Source organism: Hylobates moloch, unplaced genomic scaffold, assembly GCF_009828535.3.
Source record: "Hylobates moloch isolate HMO894 unplaced genomic scaffold, HMol_V3 SCAFFOLD_13, whole genome shotgun sequence".
NCBI lineage: Eukaryota > Metazoa > Chordata > Mammalia > Primates > Hylobatidae > Hylobates > Hylobates moloch.
In genome coordinates, this window is record NW_026652288.1 from 93,891,723 (window position 1) to 93,905,994 (window position 14,272).

The window sequence follows — 14,272 nt, forward strand, 5'->3', positions numbered from 1 at the left end:
CCTGTGGTTACCTTAATAGTTTGCAATGTGTGTATTCATTTTGGTTGCCAAGAAGACTCAGCTGAGTAGATGTGGGCTCTGTAGACATTGTGAGAAGAAGGGAGGCAGGGAAGTGTGCTTTGCTAGTGACTTGGTTCTTGACCACCATCACCTCAGTTTTGTGACGACTTCCCGGAAATACAGCCAGCCTTGAACTGGCAGCAGTTTAGTAGAGTGGTATGAACCGAGAATGACACTTGTTAGCTGTGTGACTTTGGCAAGTCATTTGCCATGCCTGAGCCTCAGTTTGCTGCAACATGGTCTTAATGATGGTTACCTGCATGATTGTCACAAGGACCATAGAAAACGTCTCTACCTGCTTGGCGTATAGTTGGCACTGAATGCCGTCACTGTAATTGAATCTGACAATAGGTGTGAGAACCATTAGGGAGGGGTGAAATGCTCCCCATGCCCGTGAAAAGGTGGAGGGGACTCAGTGCTCCGGCTTCTATTATGTGATGCGACAATAACTATTACTGTGGGCATGACCACAGCCTTTCTATCTTTGGCAGCCTGTCAAAGGGAATCTTCTGGAGCCAGCCTCTTCCCTCCTTTCCCACCCGAAAGAGGAAATATTCTTTCTTGCTGGGAATGAGGCTGTCAATCTACCTGATTAAGAGTGAGAGAAGAGAGGTGGGGTACAGGGGCGAGGGCTGTAGGGCTGGAGGGGGTGGGTAGGTGTGGAGGAGAAGTCTTCAGAGGCATGTGTGGGTGAGGGGAGTGGAATGAGAGCAAAGAGATTCTAACATTCTGGGCTGTGTTTATAGGTCTCCTTTAATATTTTTCAAGATATGGATTAAGTGAAATTTCTCTTTCGTAGTAAAATATATATAACATAAAATTTACATTTTAAGGCTGGGCATGGTGGCCCATGCCTGTAATCCCAGCACTTTGGGAGGCCGAGGCGGGTGGATCATGAGGTCAGGAGTTTAAGACTAGCATGGCCAAGATGGTGAAACTCCGTCTCTACTAAAAATATGAAAATTAGCTGGGTGTGGTGGCGGGCACCTGTAATCCCAGCTACTTGGGAGGCTGAGGCAGAGAATTGCTTGAACCAGGGAGGCGGAGGTTGCAGTGAGCCGAGATTCGAACAGAAACTCTGTACCCATTAAACAATAACTTCTCACCCCACCTCCTCCAGCCCCTGGTAACCTCTATAACCTTGATTCTACTTTCTGTCTCTACACATTTGCTTATTCTCTATCCTAGACATCTTATATAAGTAGAATCGTACAATATTTGTCATTTGTGTTGAGTTCATTTCACTTAGCATAATATTTTCAAGGTTCATTCATGTAGTAGTATGCATCAGAATCTCATTCCTTTTTAAGGCTAAATAATATTCCATTATATGTACAGTCATTCCTTAGTATCCATGAGGGATTGGTTCCAGGATACCTGTAGATGTCAAAATCCAAGGATGTTCAAGTCTCTGATATAAAATGGCGCAGTATTTGCATATAACCTACACCTATCCTCCATATACTTTAAATCCTCTCTAGATTACTTATAATATCTAATATATTGTAAAACTATGTAAATTATTATGTTGTATCATTATTTATTTATTGTTATATTGTCACTTTTTCATTTTATTTTGTCTTCAAAAATATATACTTATTTTTATTTTTATTTTTTTTGAGATGGAGTCTCACTCTGTCGCCAAGGCTGGAGTGCAATGGCGCAATCTCAGCTCACTGCAGCCTCTGCCTCCCAGGTTCAAGCTATTCTCCCGTCTCAGCCTCCTGAGTAGCTGGGATTACAGGCATGTGCCACTATGCCTGGATAATTTTTGTAGTTTTAGTAGAGACAGGGTTTCACTATGTTGGCCAGGCTGGTCTTGAACTCCTGACTTCAACTCATCTGCCCACCGTGGCCTCCCAAGGTTCTGGGATTACAGGTGTGAGCCACCGCACCTGGCTGTCTTCAAATATTTTTGATTTGTGGTTGCTTGCATCGCTGGTTGGGAAATCGTGGATACAGAGAGGGCTGACGGTATAATCCACATTTTGTTTCTCGATTCATCTGTCGAGGAACATTTGGGTTGTTTCCGCCTTTTGGCTATTGTGAATAATGCTGCTTTGAACATTAGTGTAAAAGTATCTATTTGAGTCCCTGCTTTCAATTCTTTGGATAGATATTTAGAAGTGGAATTGCTGGATCATATGGTAATTCTGTGTTTAATTTTGGAATTTTTCTTTAAGTGCCTTTGGCCGTCAAACTGCATCTTTTGTTCTCGTGATGGTTCTCAAATCCTTTCATTCTGTTATAGTTTCTCCCCCTCTTTATTTCATGCCATTGATTTGTTGGAGAAACTGGCTAATTTGTCTCTAGGGAATGATCTACTGCTTAGATATATTTGTTCCCTACTCACAGTGTCATTTAATTTGTTCCTTCATCCCGCATGTTTCCTGTAAACTGAAAGTTAAATATAGTCTTCGTTGGATTCTGGTTCAAGTGTGTGACAGGAATAGCCTATAGAAGTGCTCAGTGTTTTTCACTGGATCCTATCAGGAGCTACCAAAATGTGCTTCTTTTTTTTTGGAGCCAGGGTCTCACTCTGTCTTCCAGGCTGGACTGCAGTGGCACAACCACAGCTCACTGCAGCTTCGACCTACCGGGCTCAAGTGATCCTTACACCTCAGCCTCCCAAGTAGCTGGGACTACAGGTGCATGCCGCCATGCCTAGCTATTTTTTAAACTTTTTGTAAAGATGGGGGTCTCACTATGTTGCTCAGGCTGGTCTTGAACTCTTGGACTCAAGTGATCCTCCTGCCTTGGCTTTCCAAAGTGTTGAGAAACTATGCCTGACAAAATGTACTTCTTAAACATAAACATAAATTTACTCTGAGAATGACCCTTTTGGGTATGTGGGGTGAAACCTCTTTATTCTGTATCATGAATTCTTAATTTCTTAATTTTTATTATTTGTTTATTTATTTTTAGAGACAGGGTCTCGTTTTGTCACCTAGGCTGGAGTGCAGTGGTGTGATCATGGCTCACTGAAGTCTTGACGTCTCGGGTTCAAGTGATCCCCCTGCCTCAGGCTCCCAAAGTGCTGAGATTACAGGCATGAGCCTGTGATTGTGCAGTGGGATGATCTCAGCTCACCGCAACGTCTGCCTCCTGGGTTCAAGCGATTCTCCTGCCCCAGTTTGCATTCTTCATTTCATTCGTAATGCTCTGGGGTAGGTACTATCACTCCCACTTTATAGAAGAGGAGACTGAGGCTTAGAGAGATTAGATAAGGTGTGCAAAGACACACTGTTAGTAAGTGGCTGAGCCAGGATTCAAAGGAAGGGACTTGTGCAACACGGATTTGAGGGATCATTTCAGCTTTAAGGGAGGGGTCAGCTGTCCAGGGGTCCACAGACTCAGTGCCCAGGATCCAGGTCCCCTTGAAGAAGGATTCACGGGGCCTCCTCTAGTCCACAGCACTCTCTAGCAAGTTGTAGCTGCTTCACTGTAGATTTTCGTGAAATCTGCAAGGTACAGATGATGTAGAGAGTGGTTCTGGCCTGGGAGCTTTTACAAGAGAATGATGCTCTGTTTCTAAACCAGAATCTCCAGGGATGGGGTCTGGGCAGCGACAGTTTTAAAAAGCTCCCCGGAGACTGTGATGCAGGTGGAGGATAGGATGCAGGCAGGCCTTAGAGGTCTGGGCAGGGCTGTGACTGGCCCTTCCTTGGTGCAGAACTTTCCCTCAGAGCAACCAGCCAGGGAGGGTGCAGTGACTTTGCTATACCTTGCTTAAAAGCCATGGTCTGCCGGGTGCGGTGGCTCACGCCTGTAATCCCAGAACTTTGGGAAGCCAAGATAGGTGGATCACTTGAGGTCAGGAGTTTGAGACCATCCTGGCCAACATGGTGAAACCCCATCTCTACTAAAAATACAAAAAGGTAGCCGGATGTGCTGGCACATCCCTGTAGTCCTAGCTACTCGGGAGGCTGAGGCAGGAGAATCGCTTGAACCCGGGAGGTGGAGGTTGCAGTTAGCCGAGTTCGTGCCACTGCACTCCAGCCTGGGCGACAGAGCAAGACTCTGTCTAAAAAAAGAAAAAAGGAAAAAAGCCGTGGTCATAATCTATTATTTGTGTCCATGAGAAGAAAGATTGTTCTGTGGTGGTACCGGCGGCCTCAGGAATCTCCTACGGAAGCCTCCTAAGCCCAACACACTTAAGGGTTCTGGGTAAGCTGCCTATCTGTCTCTGCAGTGTGCTGGGGCAATTGCTGTCAACTGCCAGAAGGTAAGGCCAAAGCCTTCCCCCTTGCTGTGCTTCTGCAGGTGTCCTGCAGTCAGGGATGAGAGTGGAAATAGTGATGGGGGTTCGTTTAAATTAGAGCAGTGCCCTGGACTAATGGAGGTCCTCCTTCTCAGTTGCTAGTTTCACCATCCTTTGCTCCACCAGCCGCTGTCTCCCAACCCCTGCCTGGGCTTCTGTCCCTGCTATTTGCTGGTCATCTCTGACCACCAGTCTCTGGCCACCTCCTGCACCTCTGACAAGCATCTGTCACTCTGGCCCTCGACGCCTGCTGCTCATGTGGGGATGACGGCCCACCTTCATCCTTGGTCCTTGGGTTGTGGGGCAATGCTCGCTCTTTCACCACTACCTAGAACTCTCTGTCACCTATCCCCAGACTCCTGGGACCCACGGTCTTCCTAGTTCCGTTTAGGTTTTTAAGGGGGAAGTGGGTGTATGTGTTTCATAGCAGAATTGCTTGAGCTCCTAATGGTGGTCCTTCCCCACCTCCTACTGGGTTTTACTCTGAAGCTTTTTGCAGGGAGGCATGCCTCCTTCTCCTTCATCATCACCATCATGACCATGTGCTGAGTATCCTGAACTGACAGCACTGTGAGAGCGTAACATACACGCAGTCCGCCGTAGGACCATAGGAGGATTGATCGTAGGAGGTTGTTAGCATTGCCATCCCATCCCTATTTTGCAGATGAGGAAAACAAGGTACACAGAAGTAAAGTTGTATTCCAAGGGAATGTAGCTGAGTGGATTCCTCATGAGATAATTGCTTCCCCCACCTCCTGCCCCTTAAGCTCAGATCTTTGCCTTCCAGGAGGGAGGTGAGTTTGGAGGATTCAGGAGCAGCCTCCCAGGGCACCCTGATTGTTCTGCTGTCCCTGACTGCCACTCCGAGGTGCTGAGTCTGGCCCACTTCCTCACGCGTGGTGATTTCTTTCTTGGGGTACAGTCACCGCACGTGTTACAGGCCTCCACTGGGCCTCTATCCCCCACCCCCACCCACACCCACTGGAGCATTATCGCTATCCGTGCCTGTGTGAACCTCAAATGTGATTAGGGTTCAAGCTATTTTCCGTTGGGCACAAAACACATCTCTTAATGTCCCCAAGCATTTTGTGACAACTTAGTTGGCACAAGGGTGTCTACAGGGTGGTGTCGCTTAACTCCATTGGCCACTGTGTGAGTAGGGTTGAGGGGTGGTAAGGTAAGAAGTCAAAATATCAGTCATCATGGTCTCCGAGTGCCAGGATTCTTGCTGAAAACTACTGTTGTTTTTCTTATAGTTTTTGCTATACCAAATACTAAGTACTTGCATAATTAAAGTAAAATAAACATAATCTGGGAATTTTTTTTTTTTTGAGACGGAGTTTTGCTCTTGTTGCTGAGGCTGGAGTGCAATGGCATGATATCGGCTCACCACAATCTCTGCCTCCCGGGTTCAAGCAATTCTCCTGCTTCAGCCTCCCAAGTAGCTGGGATTACAGGCATGCGCCACCATGCCAGGCTAATTTTGTATTTTTAGTAGAGACGGGGTTTCTCCATGTTGGTCAGGCTGGTCTCGAGCTCCAACCTGAGGTGATCCGCCCGCCTCGGCCTCCCAGAGCGCTGGGATTACAGGCATAAGCCACTGCACCCGGCCGGGAAAAACTTTAAAAACATACAAAGAAGAGGCCTGGCACGGTGGCTCATGCCTGTAATCCCGGCACTTTGGGAGGCCAAGGCAGGCAGATCACCTGAGGTCAGGAGTTCAAGACCAGCCTGGCCAACATGGTGAAATGCCGTCTCAACTAAAAATACAAAAATTAGCTGGGCCTGGTGGCAGATGCCTGTAATCCCAGCTACTTGGGAGGCTGAGGCAGGCGAATCGCTTGAACCTGGGAGGCAGAGGTTGCAGTGAGCCGAGACTGTGCCATTGCATTCCAGCCTGGGGGACAAGAGTGAGACTTCTCTCAAAAAATAAATAAATTAATAAAATAAAATAAAATAAATAAAAATTTAAAAAAAGTACCAAGAAGAAAATGAAAATCTAAAATCTTAATACCCAGGAATAGCTACCATTGATTTTGGTGTAACTACCTAGACTGTTCCTCTGTTGTTACAGATATGCATGATTGGGGTTATTATGCTCTTTTACTCACAAATAACAGAAATCATCCCTAATAAGATTAACCAAAAAGGAAAATGTACTCGGTTGATGGAGGGGGTTCGAAGAATGTGGGGTGCTTGGCCTTCTGAGGCTGGAGCCAGGAGTCAGGAAGCTGTCTCTGAACAGGACTGAGGACAATGGATTTGTTGACCGCTCCTCAGGTTTTCCCCACCCTGTCCCGCTTTGGGGATTCCTCTCCCAGTTCACCTGGCCCTGGGGACTGTCAATCACAGATTTTCCAACCCCCAACTCCAGATTCTCACAGACATAGGGGCACTCTTTGGCCCACTTATTAACTCAGGGCTGAAGCGTGCTCCAAGCGTCCGAGTCTTCCTTGGGATAGCCCTGTGGACAGGATGGGAGGAGTTCTCATTTCCCTAGCTGGTGATAGTCGGGCCCTTCTAAAGGCTTTTATAATTACAGTGGGGCAATAACTAAATCCAAGTAGAGTAAGGAAGTGGAGAGAGGAACAAGGCAATACCACGCCTACTTAGCAGCTGGTAAGCTCAAGTCATTCTTTTTTTTTTTTTGAGACGGAGTCTCGCTCTGTCGCCCAGGCTGGAGTGCAGTGGCGCGATCTCGGCTCACTGCAACCTCCGCCTTCCGGGTTCACGCCATTCTCCTGCCTCAGCCTCTCCGAGTAGCTGGGACTACAGGCGCCCGCCACCACGCCCGGCTAATTTTTTGTATTTTTGGTAGAGATGAGGTTTCACCGTGGTCTCGATCTCCTGACCTCGTGATCCGCCCGCCTTGGCCTCCCAAAGTGCTGGGATTACAAGCGTGAGCCACCGCGCCCGGCCAAGTCATTCTTTTTTGCTCAAGCTGATTGGATCTGGGTTTCTACCACTTGTTTCTGAATAAGACCTGAACAATACCATTTATCTTGGCTCATCTGCTACAGTCCCTTCTTTTTATTTGTTTGTTTGAGATGAACTCTCACTCTGTAGCCCAGGCCAGAGTGCAGTGGCGCAATCTCAGTTGACCACAACCTCTGCTTCCAGGTTCAAGCGATTCTCTTGTCTCAGCCTCTTGAGTAGCTGGGATTACAGGTGTGCACCACCAAGCCTGGCTAATTTTTGTATTTTTAGTAGAGACGGCATTTCAACATGTTGGCAAGGCAGTTCTCGAACTCCTGACCTCAAGTGATCCACCTGCCTCAGCCTCCCAGAGTGCTGGGATTACAGGTGTGAGCCACCGTGCCTGGCCAGTCCCTTCTTTTTGAATGCAGGTCTTTGCTGCTTTTCCAAGTCCAGGATGGCGTGTCCACTGCCTGGCAGTTTATAGATACCCAGTCCCACCCATGCTCAGAGACTCCTTGGTTGTGTTTGAGCCCCAAATTCCCAGAGAGGGAATTTGCTTAGAGAATGGAATCACACAGGAAAATGATGGCTGCCAGGGGCCCACCTTTGTGGAGGTGTGGAAGTGTAGGTCAGGAGGGATCACAGAGAGAGAAAGAGGACTGTTCTGAGCCAGACAGGCCTCCTGGAGGGATTTCTTAAGCCTCAAAGTGTACTCATGCATAAGTACACTTTGCATATTTTTGTGTGGGCCGCTGTGATACAGTGCCATTGATTCCTTAGTTTCTCTTGCCCTGAAGATGTCAGGATCTGCCTTTTGCTCTGGGCCCCCTGCCTCCTGTCTCCTACTCTGGGCCTTTCTGCTCCTTCCCTGGGCTCCCCCTATCCACCCTTTGCTCTAATCAAGGCTCTGCTCCGGACAGACTTTGCATTCTTGTTTTTTTTTTTTTTTTTTTTTGAGACGGAATCTCGCTCTGTCGCCCAGGCTGGATGGAGTGCAGTGACGCGATCTCGGCTCACTGCAAGCTCCGCCTCCCGGGTTCATGCCATTCTCCTGCCTCAGCCTCCCGATTAGCTGGGACTACAGGCTCTCACCACGCCCGGCTAATTTTTTGTATTTTTAGTAGAGATGGGGTTTCACCGTGTTAATCAGGATGGTCTCGATCTCCTGACCTCGTGATCCGCGCGCCTCGGCCTCCCAAAGTGCTGGGACTACAGGCATGAGCCACTGCGCCCGGCCTGCATTCTTATCATTTAGTCAGAGAGACTTGAAGTATGCAGAAAACCCCAATGACGCGGAGCAGTGGGGCCCCTGGAGATCAGAGAGGGAGACATGCTCCCAGCTAGGGGAATTAGGGCAGATCTCATAGAGGAAGTGGGTCTTGAGCTGAGCCTTGGAGGACCCCTACACTCAGACACTGCAAGTGGACGGAAGGACCCAGGGCCCTGAGGAGAGTGTGGATTCAGTGGGGCTGGAGGAGGAATATGGAGTGGGAGGATAAAGCTGGACAGGCAGGCCCGGGGCAGCTTGTGGAGGGCCCTGAATGTCATACTTATCTGTGCCAGAATAACCAGGGGCCTCCAAAGCTCAGGGCTGAGAGGATGGCTGGGAGTTACCTGTCTCCGTGGGCTAATACCACACTTAGATGTGGGAGAGCAGGTCTGTGCCCAGGGCTGGGCTTCAGAGGGCCTAGTACTTTGGAGTGCCTTCCTTGCAATGTTCTAAACTCTTCTTGGATGTCTGGGCTGGGCTGACAGTGCTAGCTGGGCTGGGTGCCCAGTGCCTGGACAGGGTCTGTGTGGGTCATGGTTTCTAGAAGCCTGTTCCTCAAACATTTCTCTGATGACAGAGGCCAGCCAGAGCCGCCCTCCTGGCAGACATGAGTCTGCCCAGGCCCTGTTTCTCTCCTCTGTGGTGTTCTCTGCCCCCCACTCAGGGTGTGAGGTCAATCTGATGCCCTGAGGAGCTCTGGCACATATGCCTATGGTGTGGTTCTGGGGTCTGTGCATGGATCCCACTTCCAGAAGGGAAGCCTGGTGATTGAATTGCTCCCATTGGCACGCACACTATTTCTTTTGTGGGATCATGTGAGTTTGGTCCACCTCAATTTGTCAGACACAGGATGAGTTCAAGGTTCTGGGCTGCAGACAGTCCACGACCAACTCTTAGGCTCGACTGTGAGTGTGCCCAGGCATCAGCCCTCCCACTGCACTCCAACCACAGTGCTGCCTCAGGTCGACAGCACTCGAGTGTACCCGTGAGCCCTCCTCACCTTGCCAATGGCACTAGGGCGGCCAGCCCAGCCCTTCTGTGGTCTCCACACCACATGTCAGGCAGTCCTCGGAGGGTGGCCCACCTGTCTCCTCCGAGGGCCCTCAGCACTGGCTCACAACACCAAGGGGTCTTCCCACGGATGTCCTGCTTGCCTTGACAGTTATGTGAGCACCAAGGAGACTGTTCTCTCTGTCTGATCCCTGGCTGATCCTTCCTACCGGTGGTGTGTGGAAGGCTGTGGGGGGGTCAGCAGGGAGAAAGATCACATTCTAGGGATTCAGCAATTATGGCCTGAAGAGTTCTAGAGCAGTCACGTTTGGGTGATGTGCTGTTTTATGTTTATGCTCTACAATTCTAAATGATAAATTTAATATAATCAGAACACAAAGAATTGCTTTTTTTTTTTTGGCATACCCTGGGTGAGACTTGCCTTGGTAATCATTATCAAGGAATCACCATCACCACCTTTGAGAGAGCCACTGGAAGCCAGTCCTCAGGGGCTGCACTGCGGATGATGCAGTGTGGAATTATGATGCAACCAGCCTTAAATACACGGTGTCAGGGAATTGCAGAGGCAAAAAGGTCTATATTGTTTCAATATAAACAGGTTTTCTAAAGCAATGACATTGTGGATAATTACAGTCTTGCTGCCTGAGATTTATGAAGTTAGTCAGGAATGACAAATTTGATCATAACAAATGTGAAGAGACCGGGCCGGGCGCGGTGGCTCACGCCTGTAATCCCAGCACTTTGGGAAGCCAAGGCGGCGGATCACCTGAGGTCGGAGTTCGAGACCAGCCTGGCCAACATGGTGAAACCCCTGTTTCCACTAAAAATACAAAAATTAGCTGGGCATGGTGATGCACGTCTGTAATCCCAGCTACTTGGGAGGCTGAGGCACGAGAATCTCTTGAACCCAGGAGGCGGAGGTTGCAGTGAGCTGAGATCGTGCCATTGCACTCCAGCCTGGGCAACAGAGCGAGACTCCATCTCAAAAAATAAATAAATAAATAAATTAATTAATTAATAAAATAACAAATGTGAAGAGATGGTTTCTGGACTCAACAGGAAAAGATGGGTCCTGTACATTCTGAGGAATCTTCATGTTCATTGACTGGACAATAAACAAATACAAAAGGACCTCTTCAATCAATCTGTATTGCTCATGTGGACCCATGTCTTTTTGTAATACATTATAAAATGAAATTGTTCATGTTGACAGGAGCCCAGAAAATGTATTTGCCCAGGGCCTGCAAATCCTAGGAGTGCTTTTGCCCTGGGCAGTACTGGAGAGACCATAGGCCCCTACCCGCCATCCCTGTGGCAGTTCCATCCATCTTGGCCTTGAGGGAATGGTCACTGCCCGCCCTTGGGACCCAAGGCTCTGCATCCTGTGCCTGTGTGCTGGCCTGGCCCCATGCACCAGGTAGACACGGGGGACAAGAGGTGTGTCATGGCATAAGAGACCTGGCGTGGGGAAGGAAAAGTCACAAGTCAGGAGGAAGAGATTGGTGGGAAGAGACATACGGGTCAGTCTCTTTTGAAACCAGGTGAACAGCCCTAGCCAGGTGTCCAGGCTGTAAGCCAGGGCCTTGTCCTTGAGTCCCCCCGTCCCTCACCCCCACAGTCAGTTAGTCACCATGTCCAGCCAGTTCTGCCTCATAGGGAGCTTGCATTTGCCAAGGTTCACAGGAGAAATAGGACCAATAGGAGGTACATATGTACATATTATTATTATTATTATTATTATTATTTGAGATAGAGTCTTGCTCTGTCACCCAGGCTGGAGTGCAGTGGTATGATCTTGGCTCACTGCAACCTCCATCTTCCAGGTTCAAGCGATTCTCCTGCCTCAGCCTCCTGAGTAGCTGGGACTACAGGTGTGCGCCATCACGCCCAGCTAATTTTTGTATTTTTAGTAGAGATGGGGTTTCACCATATTGGCCAGGCTGGTCTCGAACTCCTGAACTCGTGATCCGCCCGCCTCAGCCTCCCAAAGTGCTGGGATTACAGGCATGAGCCACTGTGCCCGGCCGTACAAGCTATTATTAGACATATTACGTATTACAGGACTTGGCTCATGTGGTTAGGGAGGTGGGAGGTCAAGAAGTCCCACCGTCTGCTCTCTGCAAGCTGGAGACCCAGGAATGCTGGAGATGTAATTATGTCTGAGTTCAGCTATCTGAGAACCAAGAGCTCTGATGTCTGAGGGTGGGAGAAGATGTCCCAGCTCAAGAGGAGAAAGGAAGAAAATGTGTTCTTCTTCCACCTTTTTGTTCTATTTGGACCCTGGGGATAATGTCACCCACATTAATGAGGGTCGTCTTCCGTGCTTAGTCTACTAATTCCAGTGCTAATCTCTTTTAGAAACACCCTCACAGGCACACCCAGCAGTAATGTTTTCTTAGCTATCTGGGCACCTCTTAGCTCAGTCAAGCTCAAGCATAACCTTCACCATCACAGAGCTATTCTGACTTCCACCTCATCTTCCTCGTATTGCCCCTGCCTCAGTTCAGGCCTTGTGGTCTCTGTCCTGGACCACTGCAATAGGTTCCTCATTCCTCTTGCTCTGATGGTGCTTCCTCTCCCCATCTCTTCTAGATATTTTTCTTTTTCCATTTGGTATCTATTTTTTAATGACAGCTTTAAATGCATTTAGTTTTTTGTTTTGTTTTGTTTTTTTGAGACAGGGTCTCTGTTGCCCAGGCTGGAGTGCAATGGCACGATCATGGCTCACTGCAACCTCCACCTCCCGGGTTCAAGTGATTCTCCTGCCTCAGCCTCCCTAGTAGAGGCGTCCACCATCGCGCCCGGCTAATTTTTGTATTTTTAGTAGAGATGGAGTTTCACCATGTTGGCCAGGCTGGTCTTGAACTCCTGACCTCAGGTGATCCCCCTGCTTTGGTCTCCCAAAGTGCTGGCATTACAGTGTGAGCCACGACGCCCAGCCAGTTCTAGTTTAAAGAGTCAAGTAACTGAAGATGACTTTTTACCAAAAACAGTAGCCTCTTCCCATCCTTCCTCTCCATCTCCCCCCACTCACTCCGATTTACTGCTTCCTAGAGGCAACCACTTTCCACTCACAGGGCTGATTGCTTTCCTGCTTACCTGAGTGTGTATGTGAAGATGAAGGGAGGGTGCTTCATTGCAAGCTTTGCTGCGGAGTGGTCTGGGCTGGGCCAGGCTGCTTAATGGGGAATGTGGATGTCAGAGTCTTTAGGACTTTCTTTGTGGGCTAGTCAGTTTCCCGCAGATGGCTCTTCCAGTCCTGGCAGGGATTAGGGACCTGGCTGCCAGTGTTGGGGAGAAGACAGGGAAGCGGCTGGGGACGGGGCATATTTCCGTCCTCGACTTGTAACTCCTGTTTGATCCCATTTTTGGTGTGGTGGCCCTGCCCTCACTCTGCTTGATGTGCTAGTTCAGAGACCCTCGATTTTACTTTTTTAGAAGAAAAACACCCAAGTCTGTGAAAGGAGCAAGAGCAGACGAGGTGGGGGGAGGACCTCATCCCCAGTCCTCCTGTTTTTGGATCCATCTTTACCGGCCGCCTCTTCCCTGCTTTCAGAGGACCTGGTGCCACCAATACCTGAACCATTTGTGGGTCTGGGGTCTAAAGAGAATTGGCTGTTTACGTCCCTCATGGTTCAGGATTGAGCTTTCTTGGTTCTGCTGCGTTGGTTGCCATTTTTCTAGCTGCTTTCCAGGTTTCAAAATGTTGCTATTGACGCCTCTTCTGTTCTCTTTTTCCTTATGGATTTTTTATCTTAAAAAAAATTCAGAAAGGAGTGAGGATAAATGTACATGCCCAGTCCACCACTGTTAAGCTACTGGAGAGATCCTTCTAGCATTTAAATCTGATTATGTCTTCCTCCTGTTCAAAATACTTCCATGGTGCCCCATTGGCAGTAGGATAAAATATAGAAGCCTTGTGAATGGTGTCTTTGGGGTATGCCCCAAATCAGGACTCACTCCTCTCATGGACTAGACTGTACCTGATTCTATCAATTTTAATGAAACAGAAATTTCAGGACACCTAGAAATGGACAGACTCAAAACGTTTACTTTTTTCCCCTATTAAATGGCAATGCTAGAACAATGCTTAGCTATCACCTTGCATGACCTTTAGTTCTTTCTTGCTGGGAAACTGTAATTGCTGAGCAGTTAGGAACCCTGAGATGACTGGGTTTGGTTTGGGGTTAAAGCTCAATGCCGGTATGGGGGGTGTGTGTGTGTGTGTGTCTGTGTGTATGTGTGTGTGTGGCGTGTGTGTGTGTGGCGTGTGTGTATGTGTGTGGTGTGTGTGTGTGTGGTGTGTGTGTGTGGTGTGTGTGTGGCATGCGTGTGTGTGTATGTGTGTGTGGTGTGTGTGTGGCATGTGTGTGTGTGTGGTGTGTGTGTATGTGTGTGTGTGGTGTGTGTGTGGTGTGTGTATATGTGTGTGTGGCATGTGTGTGTATATGTATGTGTGTGTGGCGTGTGTGTGGCATGGGTGTGTATGTGTGTGTGGCGTGTGTGTGTGGCATGGGTGTGTGTGTGTGGTGTGTGTGTATATGTATGTGTGTGTGGTGTGTGTGGCATGTGTGTGTGGCATGTGTGTGTGTGTGGTGTGTGTGGTGTGTGTGTATATGTATGTGTGTGTGGTGTGTGTGTATATGTATGTGTGTGTGGTGTATGTGTGTGTGGCGTGTGTGTGGTGTGTGTGTATATGTGTGTGTGTGTGTCTGGTGCGTCTGTGTGTATGTGTGTGTCTTCCTTCACAC

The 14,272-nt window shown here is 48.5% G+C and overlaps 1 protein-coding gene across 2 annotated transcripts in view; it reads left to right on the forward strand.

Moving 5' to 3' along the window:
• Positions 1–519: 519 nt before the first annotated feature.
• Positions 520–14,272, forward strand: part of LOC116479913 (uncharacterized) — a 26,443-nt gene continuing 12,690 nt past the window's right edge. For both annotated transcript variants that reach the window (XR_004251157.2, XM_032171808.2), the window contains exon 1: positions 520–672. Coding sequence is in view for 1 of the 2 variants with exons in the window: in XM_032171808.2 (XP_032027699.1) it covers positions 631–672 (42 nt within the window). In the remaining variant the exon portion in view is untranslated. The remainder of the gene's footprint in view (positions 673–14,272) is intronic.